This window comes from Saccostrea cucullata, unplaced genomic scaffold, assembly GCF_032062105.1.
Source record: "Saccostrea cucullata isolate Sc308-1 unplaced genomic scaffold, CSIRO_AGI_Scuc_v1 ctg183, whole genome shotgun sequence".
Classification (NCBI taxonomy): Eukaryota; Metazoa; Mollusca; class Bivalvia; order Ostreida; family Ostreidae; genus Saccostrea; species Saccostrea cuccullata.
This window is the reverse complement of record NW_026929981.1, coordinates 164,757-181,236: the sequence shown is the minus strand read 5'-3', so window position 1 is coordinate 181,236 and position 16,480 is coordinate 164,757. Positions and strand designations below refer to the sequence as shown.

General features: G+C 31.9%; 1 protein-coding gene across 1 annotated transcript; it reads left to right on the top strand.

The window, feature by feature from the left end:
- The first annotated feature begins 203 nt into the window (after positions 1-203).
- Positions 204-13,801, top strand: LOC134282665 (putative tyrosinase-like protein tyr-1). The gene is made up of 4 exons (XM_062765069.1): positions 204-455; positions 9,591-9,830; positions 11,105-11,217; positions 12,247-13,801. The coding sequence occupies exons 2-4, from the start codon at positions 9,594-9,596 to the stop codon at positions 13,016-13,018; spliced, it is 1,122 nt and encodes a 373-aa protein (XP_062621053.1). The 5' UTR covers positions 204-455; positions 9,591-9,593; the 3' UTR covers positions 13,019-13,801.
- The last annotated feature ends 2,679 nt before the right edge of the window (positions 13,802-16,480 follow it).

Sequence of the window (16,480 nt, the reverse complement as noted above, 5' to 3'; positions counted from 1 at the left end):
TCAATTGATATGAAATAAAACGTGAATAGCCAATGTTCAAAAATTTATCACTGCGACATGCAAAAATTCGGTTCAAAGGGATGATAATGGTGATTTTGCAAAATTGATAGGATGTTATAGATCTGACCACTGAAATCAGTGATCGGGGTTTGAAGAACTATAAATTAAGACAAAACATGTCTTCTTTCGTATTTATTTGACAGGTGTGATGACAAATGCGATCTGGTGGATTCCAGGTGAATGCTAGCTTTACCTGTAACGCACTAGGCAGACGAGATTCTGTCGTTCGCGGGCCTTACCAGTGTGGAGGTAGACTCTCTAAGACCAGTGTCGGCATGATATTATAAGGAATATTACAAGCTCCTTCAATACCCAAAGTTTTTTGCACAAAAGTCTGTAGTAGAAAATTTTATGAGGAATTACGTTAAGGAGATAAATATTTATACAACTGAAAGGTTGGTATTTTGATTTTTTTGTCATTAGCATAGTGTGTTTTTTAGCATTCATAGACTGTCAAATATTGCGAGATGGCTCTTCTTTTTGACACAGCAAATCCTATCATATGTTGAATAACAATGACACCTTTTTTGTTTCAAATGAAGAATTTATTTTCATGTATTTTTAAACTTTGGATTTTTTGTGAATTTCAATTTTGTTTATGCTATGCCATGATTTCAAAATAATTATGCAATTAATTTTGAAGGTTAACCTTTGAAGAAAAAATTTGACAAAATGTTAACAAGTAAATCACCTGATAATTATCAATTGCTCTTTATGTTTTCGAAAAAAGTCTTTACCCCAACAATGATTTACAGGCAATGTATACCACTGAACTGTCTTGTCTTTTGAAAAAGCATTTATCAAACAACATATTAAAAATAATAATAGTCATGTAGTAAACTCGATCAATAATAGTTTAATGTTTTACTTTTCATTTTTCTTGCTTTAAACATTAAATTATAATTCATCAAGAAGATAAGTGTGTCATCTGGTGCTAAACTTTAGGTCCTAGATCAGAGTGGTTTACATGCCTGATTCGGATTTATTGTTCCTGGTTTTCATTTCAGACAAAACTAAACCTTTTATTTTTTACCTTTTAGTATACATCTGCAATTTGTGGAGCATCTTAAATATGCTGTACAATCAGATATTATCAGTTAATGATTAATTATAATTTATTCAAATGATTCAATGTTAAACATCGATAGAAATTAAATAAGAATGGGATTAACTTTTACAATATCAAGAAATACCTCCCAAACTATCTCCAATAAATTTCTTAAATTACAATACAATCTTTATGTAAATGAATAGTTTTCACTCTATTTAAAAATTACAAAATTAGAGTCAAAATGTGCAATGTTATCAGCTTACAACAATTAAAGAGGCGGATCATTGATCTTTAGAAAGTCACTTAGTGGGCAATGATGCATGACGTCATCTTAGATGACCAAAAGATGCCGGTGCATTCAATGCGGGACAAACCATTATTGTTGGTTGTCTAGATTGCGAAACAGAGACACTATTAATCATAAATCTGGACAAAACACGTGCTTTCTAAGCTATCGACATTTCTTTTGTGTGTTCGACAACATTTTTGGTCGACAAGAACAATTGGACTAAGATATAAATAAGACCTAAAATTCCCCCGAATTTCTAAATCACCGGTAAAATCATATTTGCTGAGTCATATCAATGACCATCAGTTTGGTAATTTTTTAAGTCATAACACCCTTAAAAAATGCATATAAAGTCGGACTTTTGGAGACATTTTTAAAACAATGGTTTTCTTTTTTTGTCTACGTGACGTTTTGTTTTAATGTCCCAGAGGAAGTCAGTTTAGAATTATGTCGACAGCTTCAGAGAAAAACAAGACAAAAAGGTTAACATCTCATGGTTTAAACTTGAGATATGTTTTTTATTTATTAAAACAAAGGATGTTTACAATCTTCCGTCTTAATTCTTGTTATTTGTATCGAGGACATTTGGTCTTTATGCATACTTTATTACACTCGATATGGGGAAATGAAAAGAGTATAATATACCTGTTAAGTAATTTATCATAGATAAAATAAATCTAACAGAAGGCCTTATGATTATGGAGAATGTAGATTTAATGTTCATCTGTGAAAGTTTTCTTGGATTCTATTAATTATGTGATCTTTTTAATTTTTAAAATTTATTAATTTTCCTTTTTCTTTTTGACAAAAATGTATTCATACTTTATAATATTTAACTATGTTATATAAATGAACTCATTAAAATTTCAATGTCAAAAATTACAGTAAAACTCATTTATTTTTTACGGATATAAATTATCTATATTCCTACTATATGAATTTGACGAATTCCTTATATGAATATTACGAATTATGGATATAGCGAAGTAATTTCACAGGTCCCAATGACTTCATTATAACTGAGTTTTACTGTATTTCAATCCATGAATACATAGATCCATATGATAAATATAGATTAAAATATCTACCTTCGATATACGATACCAGTGAGAAAAGAAAATTAATCAGTAATTATTCAAAAATAATTTTATACTGACATCTGTGGAATTTTTGGTATTATGGACCTGTCAGTTGTTTTATAGATTTATAAAGATACTAAAACCTAAGGAATTCCTCAGAGTCTATACACCATTGCGTAATATTAATCGTGCAAAGTTTAGCTTGACCCTCTCTTCTCTACAATACACATTGTTCGGCAATATTGCATTTTTATAACCCATACTGCACAATACCTCCGTTCTTCTGCTCTAGGAGGTAATAAAGGTGTCAAAGATCGGTTGTGAGGGATTTATCGGCGACTTGTACACGGACACACTTAAATCGCTTGGACGATTCCTAATCATAAAACGCTGCACACATTCATCACCATTTCTTTGCCATCTCTTTAGACAAACCTTGAAGATTATCATTGAAAAAAAAAATGGAATAAATGTCGATTGTATCGCTCTTGTTTTTTTTCCAATTACCTTGTTATTAATTAATGTCTGTACATACAAAAACTTGCATTAATTTTTATATATAATTTGCCATATTCTTTAAATTTTCCAACTTCAATAAACTGGAATGGTCCACATTAATCACTATTTGGGTAATTAATTTCTTGCAAAATTATATGTCTTTCGAAATGTTTTACATGTGTTGAAATTGACACATGAGGCTGTTGGTCTATTAACGGTTGCATCAAAACATGTTAAAATAGCCTCCAGACCTTGTCATGCATTGCATGACAATAGTCACGAACAAAACGACACTGTTTTATGGAAGAAAAGTGTGACTATCGTGATGCTTATGTTTTCCTACCACTAGTTATATAAAATAATGAACAATTCGAATAAATAAGAGTAATATAAATCAAGCAAAGTTTAGGCTTCGTAGATATGAAGCGATAAATCCCGACTGAGTTGTCTTGAAATGGGTTTATGAATTCATTAGGAGCATAACCAACAACATTTCTTGAGAAAAGGGACCACCGCCGAAATAGAAAAATAACACATATCTTAATTTTTGTTTCACTTTGAACTTAAACGTAAAAATTCCGCACTGTGGGCAATTAAAGTTCAGTGACTGTCCAAATGACTCATTGAAATACACTTTCCACGGGGGGACATTGACAAAATAGGAACTTATTTCTCTATATTGAGGAAATGCAAGGAACAAGTACAAATATCAAAGTCCGCACCAAGATATAAGTGCCATGAACATGTTCTGTAAAATTCCTTCACTCGTCAATGTCTGACGATGATCTAAAACAGCGAAAATATGACAGATAAATTAACGAAACGACAAGTGTAAGGCATTGTTGCATTCCAAACCCCCGAGAACTAAAAGCGTTATGCTTGTAAAGTTTTATACCATTTTTATCACCTATAATCAACCGTGTTACGTAGACTGGGCTTAAATAAATGAGAGAAATATAAACAAAAAAATACAATGACAACCGCAGATCATTTTCCATTGTCTTTTTGTTGTTTAGAAAGAGCATTGTTTTAGACATGTGAGCATATTATGATTAATTTCATACTTTGTGTGTACTTCGTTCTATCTGGATAGTACAGGATTTAAGGGGGAAATTGACTTAAAAGCAGGTACTTTCTTTTCATTACTAATTGATGAATAATTAAGGAAAAAGGAATAAAGTAATTGTCTTATAAAAGCGACCAGATTACTCAGTATAAAGTTACTTTTCACTGGATGTTTCACTGAATCAGAAAATGTTATTTTACGTCAAATACAAGTTTTGTAGAAGATTTGACTGACTCGATATAGGTTTTCTTTAATCTCAAACAGAATGTGGACAATTTTTTGAAAAAGTTTGAAGAATAAAAAATACAAAATTCTTTCCCATCTTTCCCATCTCTCATGATTTACATTCTTTCAAATGGCTTTCTATAAATACGAAATTTAATCTTCATTAAAAAGAATTTTGTGACAGCAATAAACTCTGCATTTGGGATGTACACCTCCTTTTTGAAAATTATGGCCATGGATGACATTTTTTGTGTGCAGAATGCTTGAACAATCAAGTGCAATCGTCTCTTTTTCCGTGTCGGACATCTCGTGAAGAAAATTAATGTTTGTAAAATTTTGCAAGCTCTGACAAGTGACTTTGAAGTGATGAAGTAAGCATACACAGAGTTGCCCGAAGATTGTAATGCATTAAGCGCAAGTGATAGGAGAGACACGATTGTGAAAATTTATGCACAGGAAGTTACTAACCTTTTGTGCCCCAGCTATGAAAAGTGTCAAAACTGTGAGTTTGTACGTGTATCAATTTAAATCTTTTATTCTGTCCTCCTACAGAAAACTTTGTCGTTTTTGTCTATGGTTGACATTTCCCCGCAATATTGCCACTAAAGACATTGTCCACTTAATGCCATGGTATAGACATAGGGCGAAATTTCCCATGTTTTTTCTACGGTACATAGTGAGAATAAGACAGTTCCCCCACGACTATAGGATTGTTACGGCGTCCCGCCTAATGTTATGATAGTCACTTTTAACTTTGTTATGGTAGATTTTTTTTCTTCAAAAATGTTGCTATGGTATTTTTTCCCATAATACTGCCATAGTAAGACCCCAAAACACTGCCAAGGTAAACATTTCCCATTTAATGCTGCGTTAGACAATTTCTACGTCCTTATGGTGTAGAAAAAATCCACAATATTGCCATGACAGCAATTTCCTATAAGTGCCATCATAGGATAGTTCAAAAAGTATTGCTACGGTAGACATTTCCTTCTTAATTTTATGCATTTCTGACAGTTATTATTAGATGTAAATAGTTCCAACATATTTCACGTGTTAGTGACCTGTGAAGGAACATTTTGTCGCCCTGCACATATAACAGAACTATACCCCAACCATGCACAATGCAGGCAAATCCCGGTGTGGGAATTGGAGACCAGTCCTGCGGAAAACACCGTATAAAGCAGTGTCCCATTTCGCAGAGGTACTAGCACGAACAAGTTTTCACTACTCAATGATCATCTGTTAAAAAAAAATAACTCGATAAGATTTCAACGAAAAAGTTCATAAACATGAATTACGAAACATCTTTGGTGTGTATACATGTGAACTGGCATAATAAATTAAATATATGTTAAATAGAGTTTTTGCATTATTAACAAATCCATGATAACAAATATGATATCAACCCTTGGGGTCACTCTGGGCTTAGTATATGGAATTCAGTATTCAATATTCTCTGTAAAAAGGTATTCTGTAACTAAAAAAATCCTTTAAAAACGTGTCACAAACTGACTGTATGAAGAGAAAATTGTATCAAGTATGCAAGAAAAAAAAACTCGATAGTAAGAAAGATCAAGAATGGAGGTCATAAAATAAAAATTCGTTAAAGCCCATATATTGTCTCGAAAAAGAATAATGAGTTATGTTACAGAAATCTATTGCTAGGAAAGCAACTATTTTCATTTCTTCCTTTGTAAATGATATCGTTGAAAATACATTACTATAAAGGGAGTCGATAAAAGAGATCTGGAAAAGAAAGAAATCGTTAGTAACAAACTAAAACAGTTAACTGATAAACACCTACTTTATCAAGCTGTATTATCATTGAGTACGTACTGGAGTTCTTGGCTTTGTACATCTTCTATTGTCTTTTACGGACAATTAGAACCACCATTTATAGAAGCGAAAGAAGAACAGACACAAATTTTAATGCTTGCTTACAAAAATATATACCGAAAATATCCCATTAACCATGAATATATACAAAAGCTTGATAACAGTTGGTAAGAGTCAATTTCATTTACCGTAATTTTCTTTTGTTCGTTTTGTCGATATTTTTTAAGATCGAAAGCTTGAAAAATTGATAAGTCGTACGAATATTTATTCAATCACCAAAAATAATCTTCCTTCCCTTGAACAGCATACTGTAATTTAATTTTTTTTTTACATCACACATCTTCCACAATCAAATTAGAGGAAAGATACAAGCTGAAGACTGCAAGATAATTCAAATCTGTACATGTATACCGTCTTCCTTGCCGGGGAGGACGGTAATGAACTCATACGAGTTTGAAATCGGGGTGTCTGAAATTGTGTTAGGTATATTGCGGTTAAAATAAGTACAAGTAGGATGTGTTCTGCACATATGAAACAAGTGTCTGTGTCACATATCCCAGTAATTTGTATATTAGGCAGTAAAACTCGAAATCCAGAATATGTACATGTACCAAGAGGAAATCAAAACAAGCCATAAAATTAAACTAATTTGATTGACCCGTGAATCTGTTTTCCTCTCACATTAAGTATCAAAGTTTTTGCTTATTATTTACAATGTTGTAAAACACATAAATAATGAGTTCGATAGTGACATGATTGACAAAAATTTTTCTTCATAATGAATTATTCCCAGTTGATCCACTAGAAAAATGAATGTCGTAAATGGAATAAAAATTAATGTTAAAGCTTTTTTAAAGAGCAAAACTGTGACAAAACACACAATTATGACATTGATTGTAGTCATATGAATAATGATTGAGAGATGTGTTACAGATACCAATAGATCATGAAGACTCGTCAAGTAATTTGTTGTATCTAAATCATCTACAAGCTGCGGTATTTATGCATTAAAAATAAGTATTTCAGAAAAAAAGAACAAAATGTGTAAGCTTCAATTATATTTGTTTTCACTATATTTATATGAAAAAAATATAATTCATATTATTTTGTGATAACTCGTATACATTCCTAGTGTATGATAGATTGAAAATTGAAAATTACAGCATAATTTTACAACCAAAAAAAATTACGATTTGTAATGTAAGTAGGAAAAACGAAAAAGTTGCCTTAACACTAAGCACATCTTGATTCTAGGTTTTCGCTATATAGCTAAAAAATAATACTTAGCCTGACTAGACACAGAAGTATTTGATTACAAAAACACTTTGTGGGGGAAATAATTACTCAAACATATATCTGACGATTTTACCAATAATGATTATGTATAATGGTATATTAGTATAAATTGTTGAGGTCTCTTAGCAATATCGTGACAGTTTTGGCCATATTATGGTCAAATAGTCATCAACAAAGATTAGGTCAAACCTAGAACGCGCACCTGCTCCTCCACGATATGGTAATATAGTTTTTACCGCAAAGGCCATTGTCATGTAATCTTTTATTTACCGTAGAACTATTTCTAACGTTTTAGTTTTTGAATATCTGAAGATGAAGTATTGAAGAAGTTAATGTCGAATTAAAGATTTTACTCAGAATTAAATTGGTCTCCATTCCTGAAGCAAAGTGGGTCCCTTGTTCAAAACCGAGAAAAAACGAGGTTTATAATTATTTTAACAACATTAAAATATCAGTTAGCAGGTAGTGATAAGGTTACCATTAAGGAGAATTTTACGGATGACTTTTTGGGTCAAGGCCATGTGTCCTTTCTGTCCGTCTTTCTGTCAGGGACCTTAACCACTAAGGTATCTAGGCACCGTAGATTCCCACTGTCATTAGTCATACGGCAAAACTAAACCAGTAAAACACGATTCTTTACCCATTGTGATTTTAAAAGACAGTAATGTACCATGGCCATTACGTGACTTTATTTCTTAAAGAAGTTTTTAAATCAGTCAAGCAAAGAAAAGAAAAAAAATGCAAAATCAGCAAACAAACAAAAAAAATATGAAAGAAATAAATTTGCAAGTTGCAGACATCTTATCCATACATAAAATGTATTTGAGAGAAAGGTCATGTTTAAAATCTTTATAAAAACTTTTGTGGGGTAACTTTTGGGGGGTATAGACTTTGTACTTACTACCAACACATTATTTATAAAATTCAATATGGCACACCATTTCTGTTCAAACAAAATGCATAGTTCTGAATAGTGTTTCTTGGACTATTGTTACTTGTGAGACTGTAATATAAATCTGCTCTCTGGTTGTACATGTACCATACCGGTACATCGTTTAAGTCGTTATTTGTGGTAGAATCTTCTCATTACAAGCTAGAACCTGACACATGTATTTTCTCCCTGACCTGAATGTATGAAAAATCTGCATAAGAGTTCATTCACCTATACTTTTAGATATAAATTCCTTAGGAACATGTAATTATGTCTGCAGATATAAATGGGCTAACAATTTTTCAAGTTGCTGTAGACGTTTGATGTTCTTGTTTGAAAAATAAATATTTGAGTCTGCTAAAAAAAAAAAAGCTGAAAATTAAAAAAAAATTAATAAAGGTATTGTATTCTTAACTTACAACTTTGCATATATCAACATTTCTCTTGGACCCATTTCTGAAATTCTAATCACGAACTCGAAGAAAAAAAATTGCTGACTATACAATTTTGCTGACACAAAATTAATACTTTTAAACTTTTGAATTTCGTTTTCTTATATTTTCGTTGTTTAATGAAGATATATTGGTTCGTGGGAGGAACTGAATATAGTGGTAGAAGAAAAACCATTAGACTGTTCTTTTAATTAAAACATATATCATTCCGTGAAGAACAAGGATTCGTGGTACTCGCCACCAAAAGAAAATATTGCGAAGATTTCACAGAAGTTATATACGAAGTTTTTCTTAAGAATTTGTTTCTTCGTTTTGCCCAAAACGCAAACACAAGAAAAAAAAATACGGCTACTTTTGATCATCCAGTTTAACCTAATTCGTTCAAAACGTACTATAGATACAGCCAGGTAGTGACAGGTATTAGCGCAATGTTGAGTCGTAAACCATGTATAAGCAGAGATTTTGGACGCAGTACAATGTATATGTCAGATGTGTCAAGTTCATATTTTTATCGTTCTCTAGTGGCTTGGTTAATGAAGTGCTCATCATAAGACGAAAAGCGTGTCAAAGCATAAAAATATTATGTTTATACCTCCGTTCGTCTATCTATTACTTTCATATATCTGTAGCTGTTCATTTCATCAATGTTTAATTGCAACACTAAAGGAATACATTCTATGCAAAATTTAAATGCAAATTTTTTACTTCCTAGTTTGAATTAAACTCTAGTTTTATTTCATGCTGTTTTCCATCGTTATGTACATATCCTGAAACTGTTTAATTAACAATATATTAATTATATTTCAGATCATGCCGTCACTTATGTCTCTATTGCACGTGCTCATCCTTTTTATGGCGATATTCCCCATAAGTCGTCTGCAAATCAGGACACCGACTAACGCCAATTCCCGGTTTGTGCAATGGATGAATGGCCTCTTCTACCTTCCAAGGGGAAACGAACTACGCGTGCGCAAAGAGTACAGATTACTGTCAGATGAAGAGCGCAGGAACTATCACCAAGCCATTCTACTTCTTAAAAACGACAGGGTACACATGAACCTCATTCACTCATTTTCACACTTTGCACAACATTTTTAATGCTGTTAACGGCCTTTAAATGAATGCAATGCGCCTTTATCATATGAAAATTAAAAACATTAGGCCAGCATTTTTTTATTTTTAGGTTTACGAACATCAGAATGAAAAAGTCCCGTAGGAGGAGGAAATGAAAAAAATATAAATTTTGGAAAAGTTATCGACTTTTTACATTAATTTTTCTTCTTTTTTATGCTCTCCTAACAGGCTTCTTGCCTTTGGACACATAAGGGTTACAAAGGGGAAAATACAACCTTTAATTGTTTATTTCATCATCTACCAGTTGGGGGCAGTGATATAAATCTTTTGATGTTGGACAAAATACAGATTTTTTAAAACAAAAAATCAATTTTTTTAATCTCTTTTAATATATCTTCATTTTTGTTTTTAATGTGTGTGTTAGGTAGAAATTAATCCAAAATATTAATTTACTCTAGACCTATAAAAGTAATAATTCCTTTCATAAAACAGACAGGGAGTTTTATTGAGGAGTAGGGTGGAATTTTTTCAATTAAGTGTAAAATAATTTTTCTGGCCGCCATAAACGATACTATATGCCTGTATATATTTGTATATTCTTGTTTTTAAATAGTTGAAATATTTCATTTCTTTAGGCTATTGTTTATTTCTTCCTCAAATGGATTTAACTTCTCCCAATATAGTTTTATTCATTACATCTGATGCATAAATGATGAAGAGCGCCTTTATGCGACCCTTTTCTGAAGAATGATGCTAAGACTGTAAGCTATGACAGAAACATAAACAATGTCTCTGACAATAGCTACCATGGGCAGTTTTAAACCTGTGGGAGGAAAATAATTTACAATTACAGACACAGTTACTTTTGAATACGGATACATAATTATCTCACCAACATGTCACTTTGCAACAAAGTCGTCAGCATTTTATTGTTCTCTGAACGGGTGAAACGTTTTGAATGGCACTCCTACCGATAAATATTTACATTAAATCAAGGTGCTGCTATGGACTTGACACAAATTTAAAACCGGAAGTACGAGTTCGTAAATTTGAAACCTCGATCCCGACTCAAATTTGACATCGGAAAGAAAAAATTCTGTTTTTCTCAATTTTATTTTTTTTCTGAAAATGCAAAAACTTGAGCGGCGGGTTTGTAAACCTAAAAATAAAAAAATGCTGGCCTTATGGTGCTTTGTATTATCATAAAGTTAAGTAATGGTTTTTCTTTCTTTCGTTATATTTCACAGACTGTATTGCCAAATAAATTCGACGCCATTGCTTCGCTTCATCATCGGAACACAGCTTCCGGTGCGCATGGCGGTCCGGGATTTTTGGGATGGCACAGAATTTATCTCACGCTGTAAGTATTTACAGACAACAATACTGTGTATATTGTTGAAACTGAAAGTACAATAGTAATTAATACATGTAGATCTGTTTTTTTGTTTTTTTGAGATTTCTTGTTTTCTCTATTGAAACTCTGTCATGATTTGAATTTTGTAAGTTCTGGTTTGATTGGTCAACAAAATGGCACATCAGAAAACCAAATATCAATCCTAAAGCGAAACGTATATCTTCATGAATCCATATTTTCAATTTACACTCCCCTTTTTCATTTTACTTCACAATAAGTTAAAACCTGTATTTATAAATAATTAATTGAATAAATTGAATAAATTTGAGACATGAACTGATAAAATAATGAAAACATTCAGAATATGACCTTTATTTTTGACCCAACACAGGATTTGTACATTCGAGATACGTAATGTTTTGTTTTTGATAGATCAGATAAAAACTGGTTCGTCATTCCTAGTCATTTCCAGGGTTCATTTATAGCTCTTTTATGGCAGGATCTTAGCCAAAGAGAACACTTTTGTATGATTCTCTCATAAATGATGGATCTTTGGTGACTAGGTTTACAATAATAGTAATAAAGGATGCTTATGGAAAAAATCATATATCGTAATTTTTTAAGAGGGAGGGGGTGAACATGTACTTTACACGTAATTTACTTGGTTATCCACCAATATCTCACTGTCCAAGATTAAAGGTGTCGTTATACATGTATGAGGCGGACATTTATCACTCAGTCATTTACTTTACCGATTCATAACATTGCTTGCCTCAACTTGGACAAAGACAGCAAAGAGAACTGTTCAATGAACGCACTTATCATGTCCTATGATTATAATGGTATTGTGATGTTAGAAAATGAGTCCTATCTTATATAACGACTTTCAAAAAATATATATACTATTGGCCCATGTAGGCGAGTAATGTGTCATAAAATTGTCTTGTACCATAATTTTGCTGTTTTAGGTGACTAAAAGAGATTATTATAAATAAATCTGTCAGAAAACTTTTATAAACATAAATCTCCTTTTAGGTTCGAAAACGCCCTTCGTGAAAAGGTACCAAACGTAACAGTTCCATACTGGGATAACACACTGGACGCTGAGCTTCCAGATCCACGAAGATCTATCATGTGGTCCCCGCTTTTTTTAGGAAACGGAAATGGAGCTGTGGTAACAGGTCCCTTCCGGCGATTTTCCACTCCGTATGGACCCCTCCGCCGTGACATCGGAGCTGACCGTAGGTTAATGACGAAAACTGATGTGGACAATGTATTAAGCCGCCGATGGATGTGGGAAATTTCCAATCCAAGTGCTGAGGATCGCTATAACTTAGAACTATTACACAATCATGTTCACGTATGGATTGGAGAGCAAATGAGTCGCATAGAATCTTCATCGTATGACCCGGCATTTTTTGCTCACCACGCTTTCGTTGATTGTTTATGGGAAGAATTTCGACAAAGACAAAGGCAAAACGGAATAAATCCTGGCCGAGACTATCCAAGAATAGTAGGCGATCAAGGTCATCAACCTCTTGTTTCCATGGGTCTTGGGAGACTTCTAGTGGTTGATGGAATTAATGATATATTTACACGGAGAATATATAGATGTCAGAGGAGACCCGAATGCGTTCCGGGTACAAATCACTGTGGTTCACCGTACATAAGATGTAACTGGTCAACAAGGACTTGTTTACCTTTAATTATGAGCAACAGGCCAAATAATGGAGTTGCATCAGGGCCTGTGCAACAAGTACCTTGGTGGACGAGGTTTACACAAAGAAATAATGGGCTGTTTGGTTGAAAAAATAAAAATAATTCTCTTGGTTTAGTCTCTCTCATCGGTTGTGCCAATTTGGGTCTTGGGTAAAAGGGAATCTCTTGTACCAGAGGGTCGAATGCGAAAATGGAACAGATTCTCAACAGTTAGGGTTGTGGAGCAATAATCCGCTTGTCCTCTTCATGTTTATGACGTTGAAATGATGACGCAGGTTACGTCAGGGAGGACAGTTTGGCTGCAGAGTAGCTCGTACCGTTTCGCCCCCAAATTTAATCTTCTCTGTGTTTTAGATTACCAAGACACAAATTTTTCTAGGTTTATGAATAGAAATATGAAAGCAGTTTTCTGATTTTTTGAAAGTAATGTTTTTGGGGTTAAGAACTATATGCTAAGAAAAATTGATTTGGTAACAGAGGTACCAATTTAGCTGTGCAACATAAACAGCCTTTTAAAAATATCATTTTTCCCATCTGATTTTAATTTGAATGTGTTTATTTTTGTACCTTGTGTTTGTCCACGTCCATGTAGAAAATGTCGTTTGAAGTTTAGGTGTTCAATTGTAAAATTTTGTAGGTAGTGAGTATGTGTTTTAGTCATTCATTCTAGTCCACGCCCTCAAATCTAATGAATAGTCATGATATCATTAAAAAGTCTCTTTAAGTTGTGAAGATGAGTAAATAATGTGATGTTTTATGTGATTGTCAATCAAAAGATATTTGATTGGTTTTCTAAGTCATATGCATATGTTGTTACATTCTATTAAAATGTTGCCATTATTTATTTGCAATTAAATCTTTTATCATTGTTTTTCCTGTTATGTAATTTTAAACTTTACAAATCTGTTTAAACGTTGGATTGTAAACAGGGTTACAATATTAAGGAATATTTAATTTCAATACAAACCACTGCAAGATCTTAGACTCAAATAGTTCCATACATGAACATGTCCTGAATGTAGACAATTTATCCAATTGATTTAAAATTGTTTACACAACTGAAAATATGTTATTACTTTGTTAAAACTAGAGCCATTTATGATTTTTCTTTTCTACTTAAAATATTGGTCCGAGTAACACTTAAGAATTCAAATTTTAAGAATGGTTTAAAGTTGAAGAATATTTATACGTTGGGTCAAATTTCTAAATTCCAAAATTCAAACTAATTTCGTAAATATGAAATTTAAATTCTATTTAAAAATTTCCAAGCACGTTTTAAAATGTTTAAATTTTTTTTTACATTTTACCCTAATGATTAAAAAATCAAATAAAAAAAAAGAAAAGATTTCGGTATTTTTGAGTTTTTAGCCTATCGTTTTTTCAGGAAGTTTACAACATAACAATCTAAGTTCAGTACTATATATTTTTTACCTTTCTTGTATTTTGAAATTTACTACAAACTTCAATTTAAAACGATTTAGATTTTTAGAAGATTTGGACTTTGATTCAAACATTCAAATTTCAAATAACCCAAACACTTTTGATTTTTTAGAATTTCAGTCCAAATATCCAAAGTATCAAATATCCAAACCGGATCTGATTTTAAAATTTTGAAAAAATGTCTGTATTAGTATTCTAAGTTTCTAAAAAGCTCTTTCGCTTGACCTAAAACTTTTTGACACAGTTTCAAAATTCTAATCGAGTTTGGAATTTGATATTTGTGATATTTGAAGTAAAATTTTTAAAACTCATAATATAAAAAGAATTTTTGGCTATAAAAAGTGTCAGTTTTGATTCAAAATTCTAAGATTTAAAAAAAACTATAAAACGTTTGAAAGATGAAATTAATAAGCTTGAAGTCGTTTCCAAAATATCAAAATACGAAATATGGTTCTGAATTTAAGATTGTAGAATTTGAATTTTCTGAAGGAACAATAAATCAAAATCGAAAAATTTTAAAATACCAAAATCGCTTTTGGAAGATTGAATTTTGAATATTTAAGGCAAAAATAAAAAAAATTAGAAACATAATACATGTTTGGAAATTTGAAATTTTAGGTTTTGGAACAAAAAATATTGAATTTCAATGTACGAAATCAGTTTAAGCTTTTGAAATTTAGAAAAAAAAACGAGATTAAGACCAGGTCGTCTATTTAACATCATAGACAATTGTTCAATAAAATGATAAAGCGTGTGAATGTGCATGTCTTGTTATGCAGTGTCAGTCATCTGTCAACTTACTCTGTTAAAAATGCTTTAAATACATTATCGTTTTTCACACAGTATTCCGAGGTTGATATTAAAAAAAAACTTGATTTTCTCTTTGGTAATTTTTCTGTAGTTTTTGGAGAACCTGTCTTCGGTAAATCTTTTGGAATTCTCATGAGTACTAATTGTGGCTCTGACCTGTATTCATATGAAGCCTAAAATTTATTTAAAAACATCAACGTTAAAAAGTTTCTTCCTTTAGCTTTATCGACGGCATTTCTTCTATCAACATTACTCTATTTCATTTCAGCATTGATTTGATAATCCCATTTAATTTGAAATTAGGACATTACAGTATCTAGAAGGAGCCGGACTATGGATGTCTCAAGAATATCAACAACAATCTGGTTTTAAATTAACATTTCGAAGACAAGCGACACATGACGAAAACGACCGATCAATAGGAGATGCTTACTTCTCTATGGCATCTGGTCCAAGTAGACCTTATTAAGAGAAACAAACGAATCTAGAAAAAAAATTAATTCAGTGGGTAAAGAATTGTCTATAAATAAGTATGAAAAAAATCACTCAGCATTGACTCAGTGATAGGTTGTATCTGCTGAAAAGGCTATTGTATTGACCAAATACTTTCGAAATAATGAAGACTGTTGATATTTTTGTGTCATCAAACTTCTTTGTCAATAGCTTTTTCTGTTTCTGTTTCAGAAATTGTTCATACGTAGAGCATGCTTTTGGGAATCCGCTCGTTTGACAGTAATAAACATTAAATGCAGATGACAAGGGGATATTTATGTTGCTGTATAATGTTGCTGGGGTACTTGACACAGGAAAAGTTTTAGTCATAACGTTTATCATAAAACTTTGCTGTTATGTTACTAATTAAGTCTTTTTCTAGTTTTAATATCAAAATATGAAACGATGTGTCAGTCTTTGTTGAAATTTTGCTTTTAAACTTACTGGGATGTACAGAGTCGACTTATCAATGGAAGTAACTATTATTAATGACAATACCTTCGTCGATATACATGCATTATATTTCGAGTTAAAAGTCACAACAAATGTTTTCTTTGTCTTATTTAAAAGTGTTTGAACCAATTCTGTTTCATATGATTACAAAAATTGATACATGTATCCCTGAGCTACCTAACAGAAACTGCATCTTTTCCAACTTGATATAATCAGAATGGTTTTTGACAAAATAATTTCGCAAATGATCAATGAGAAGGTAAGTATGTTGACGATTTCCATTAAATTGCAAAAGCAGTTGTCTATGCTATACAAAACATTGACTTTAGTTTATCGTTTCCACTAATGAATTTAA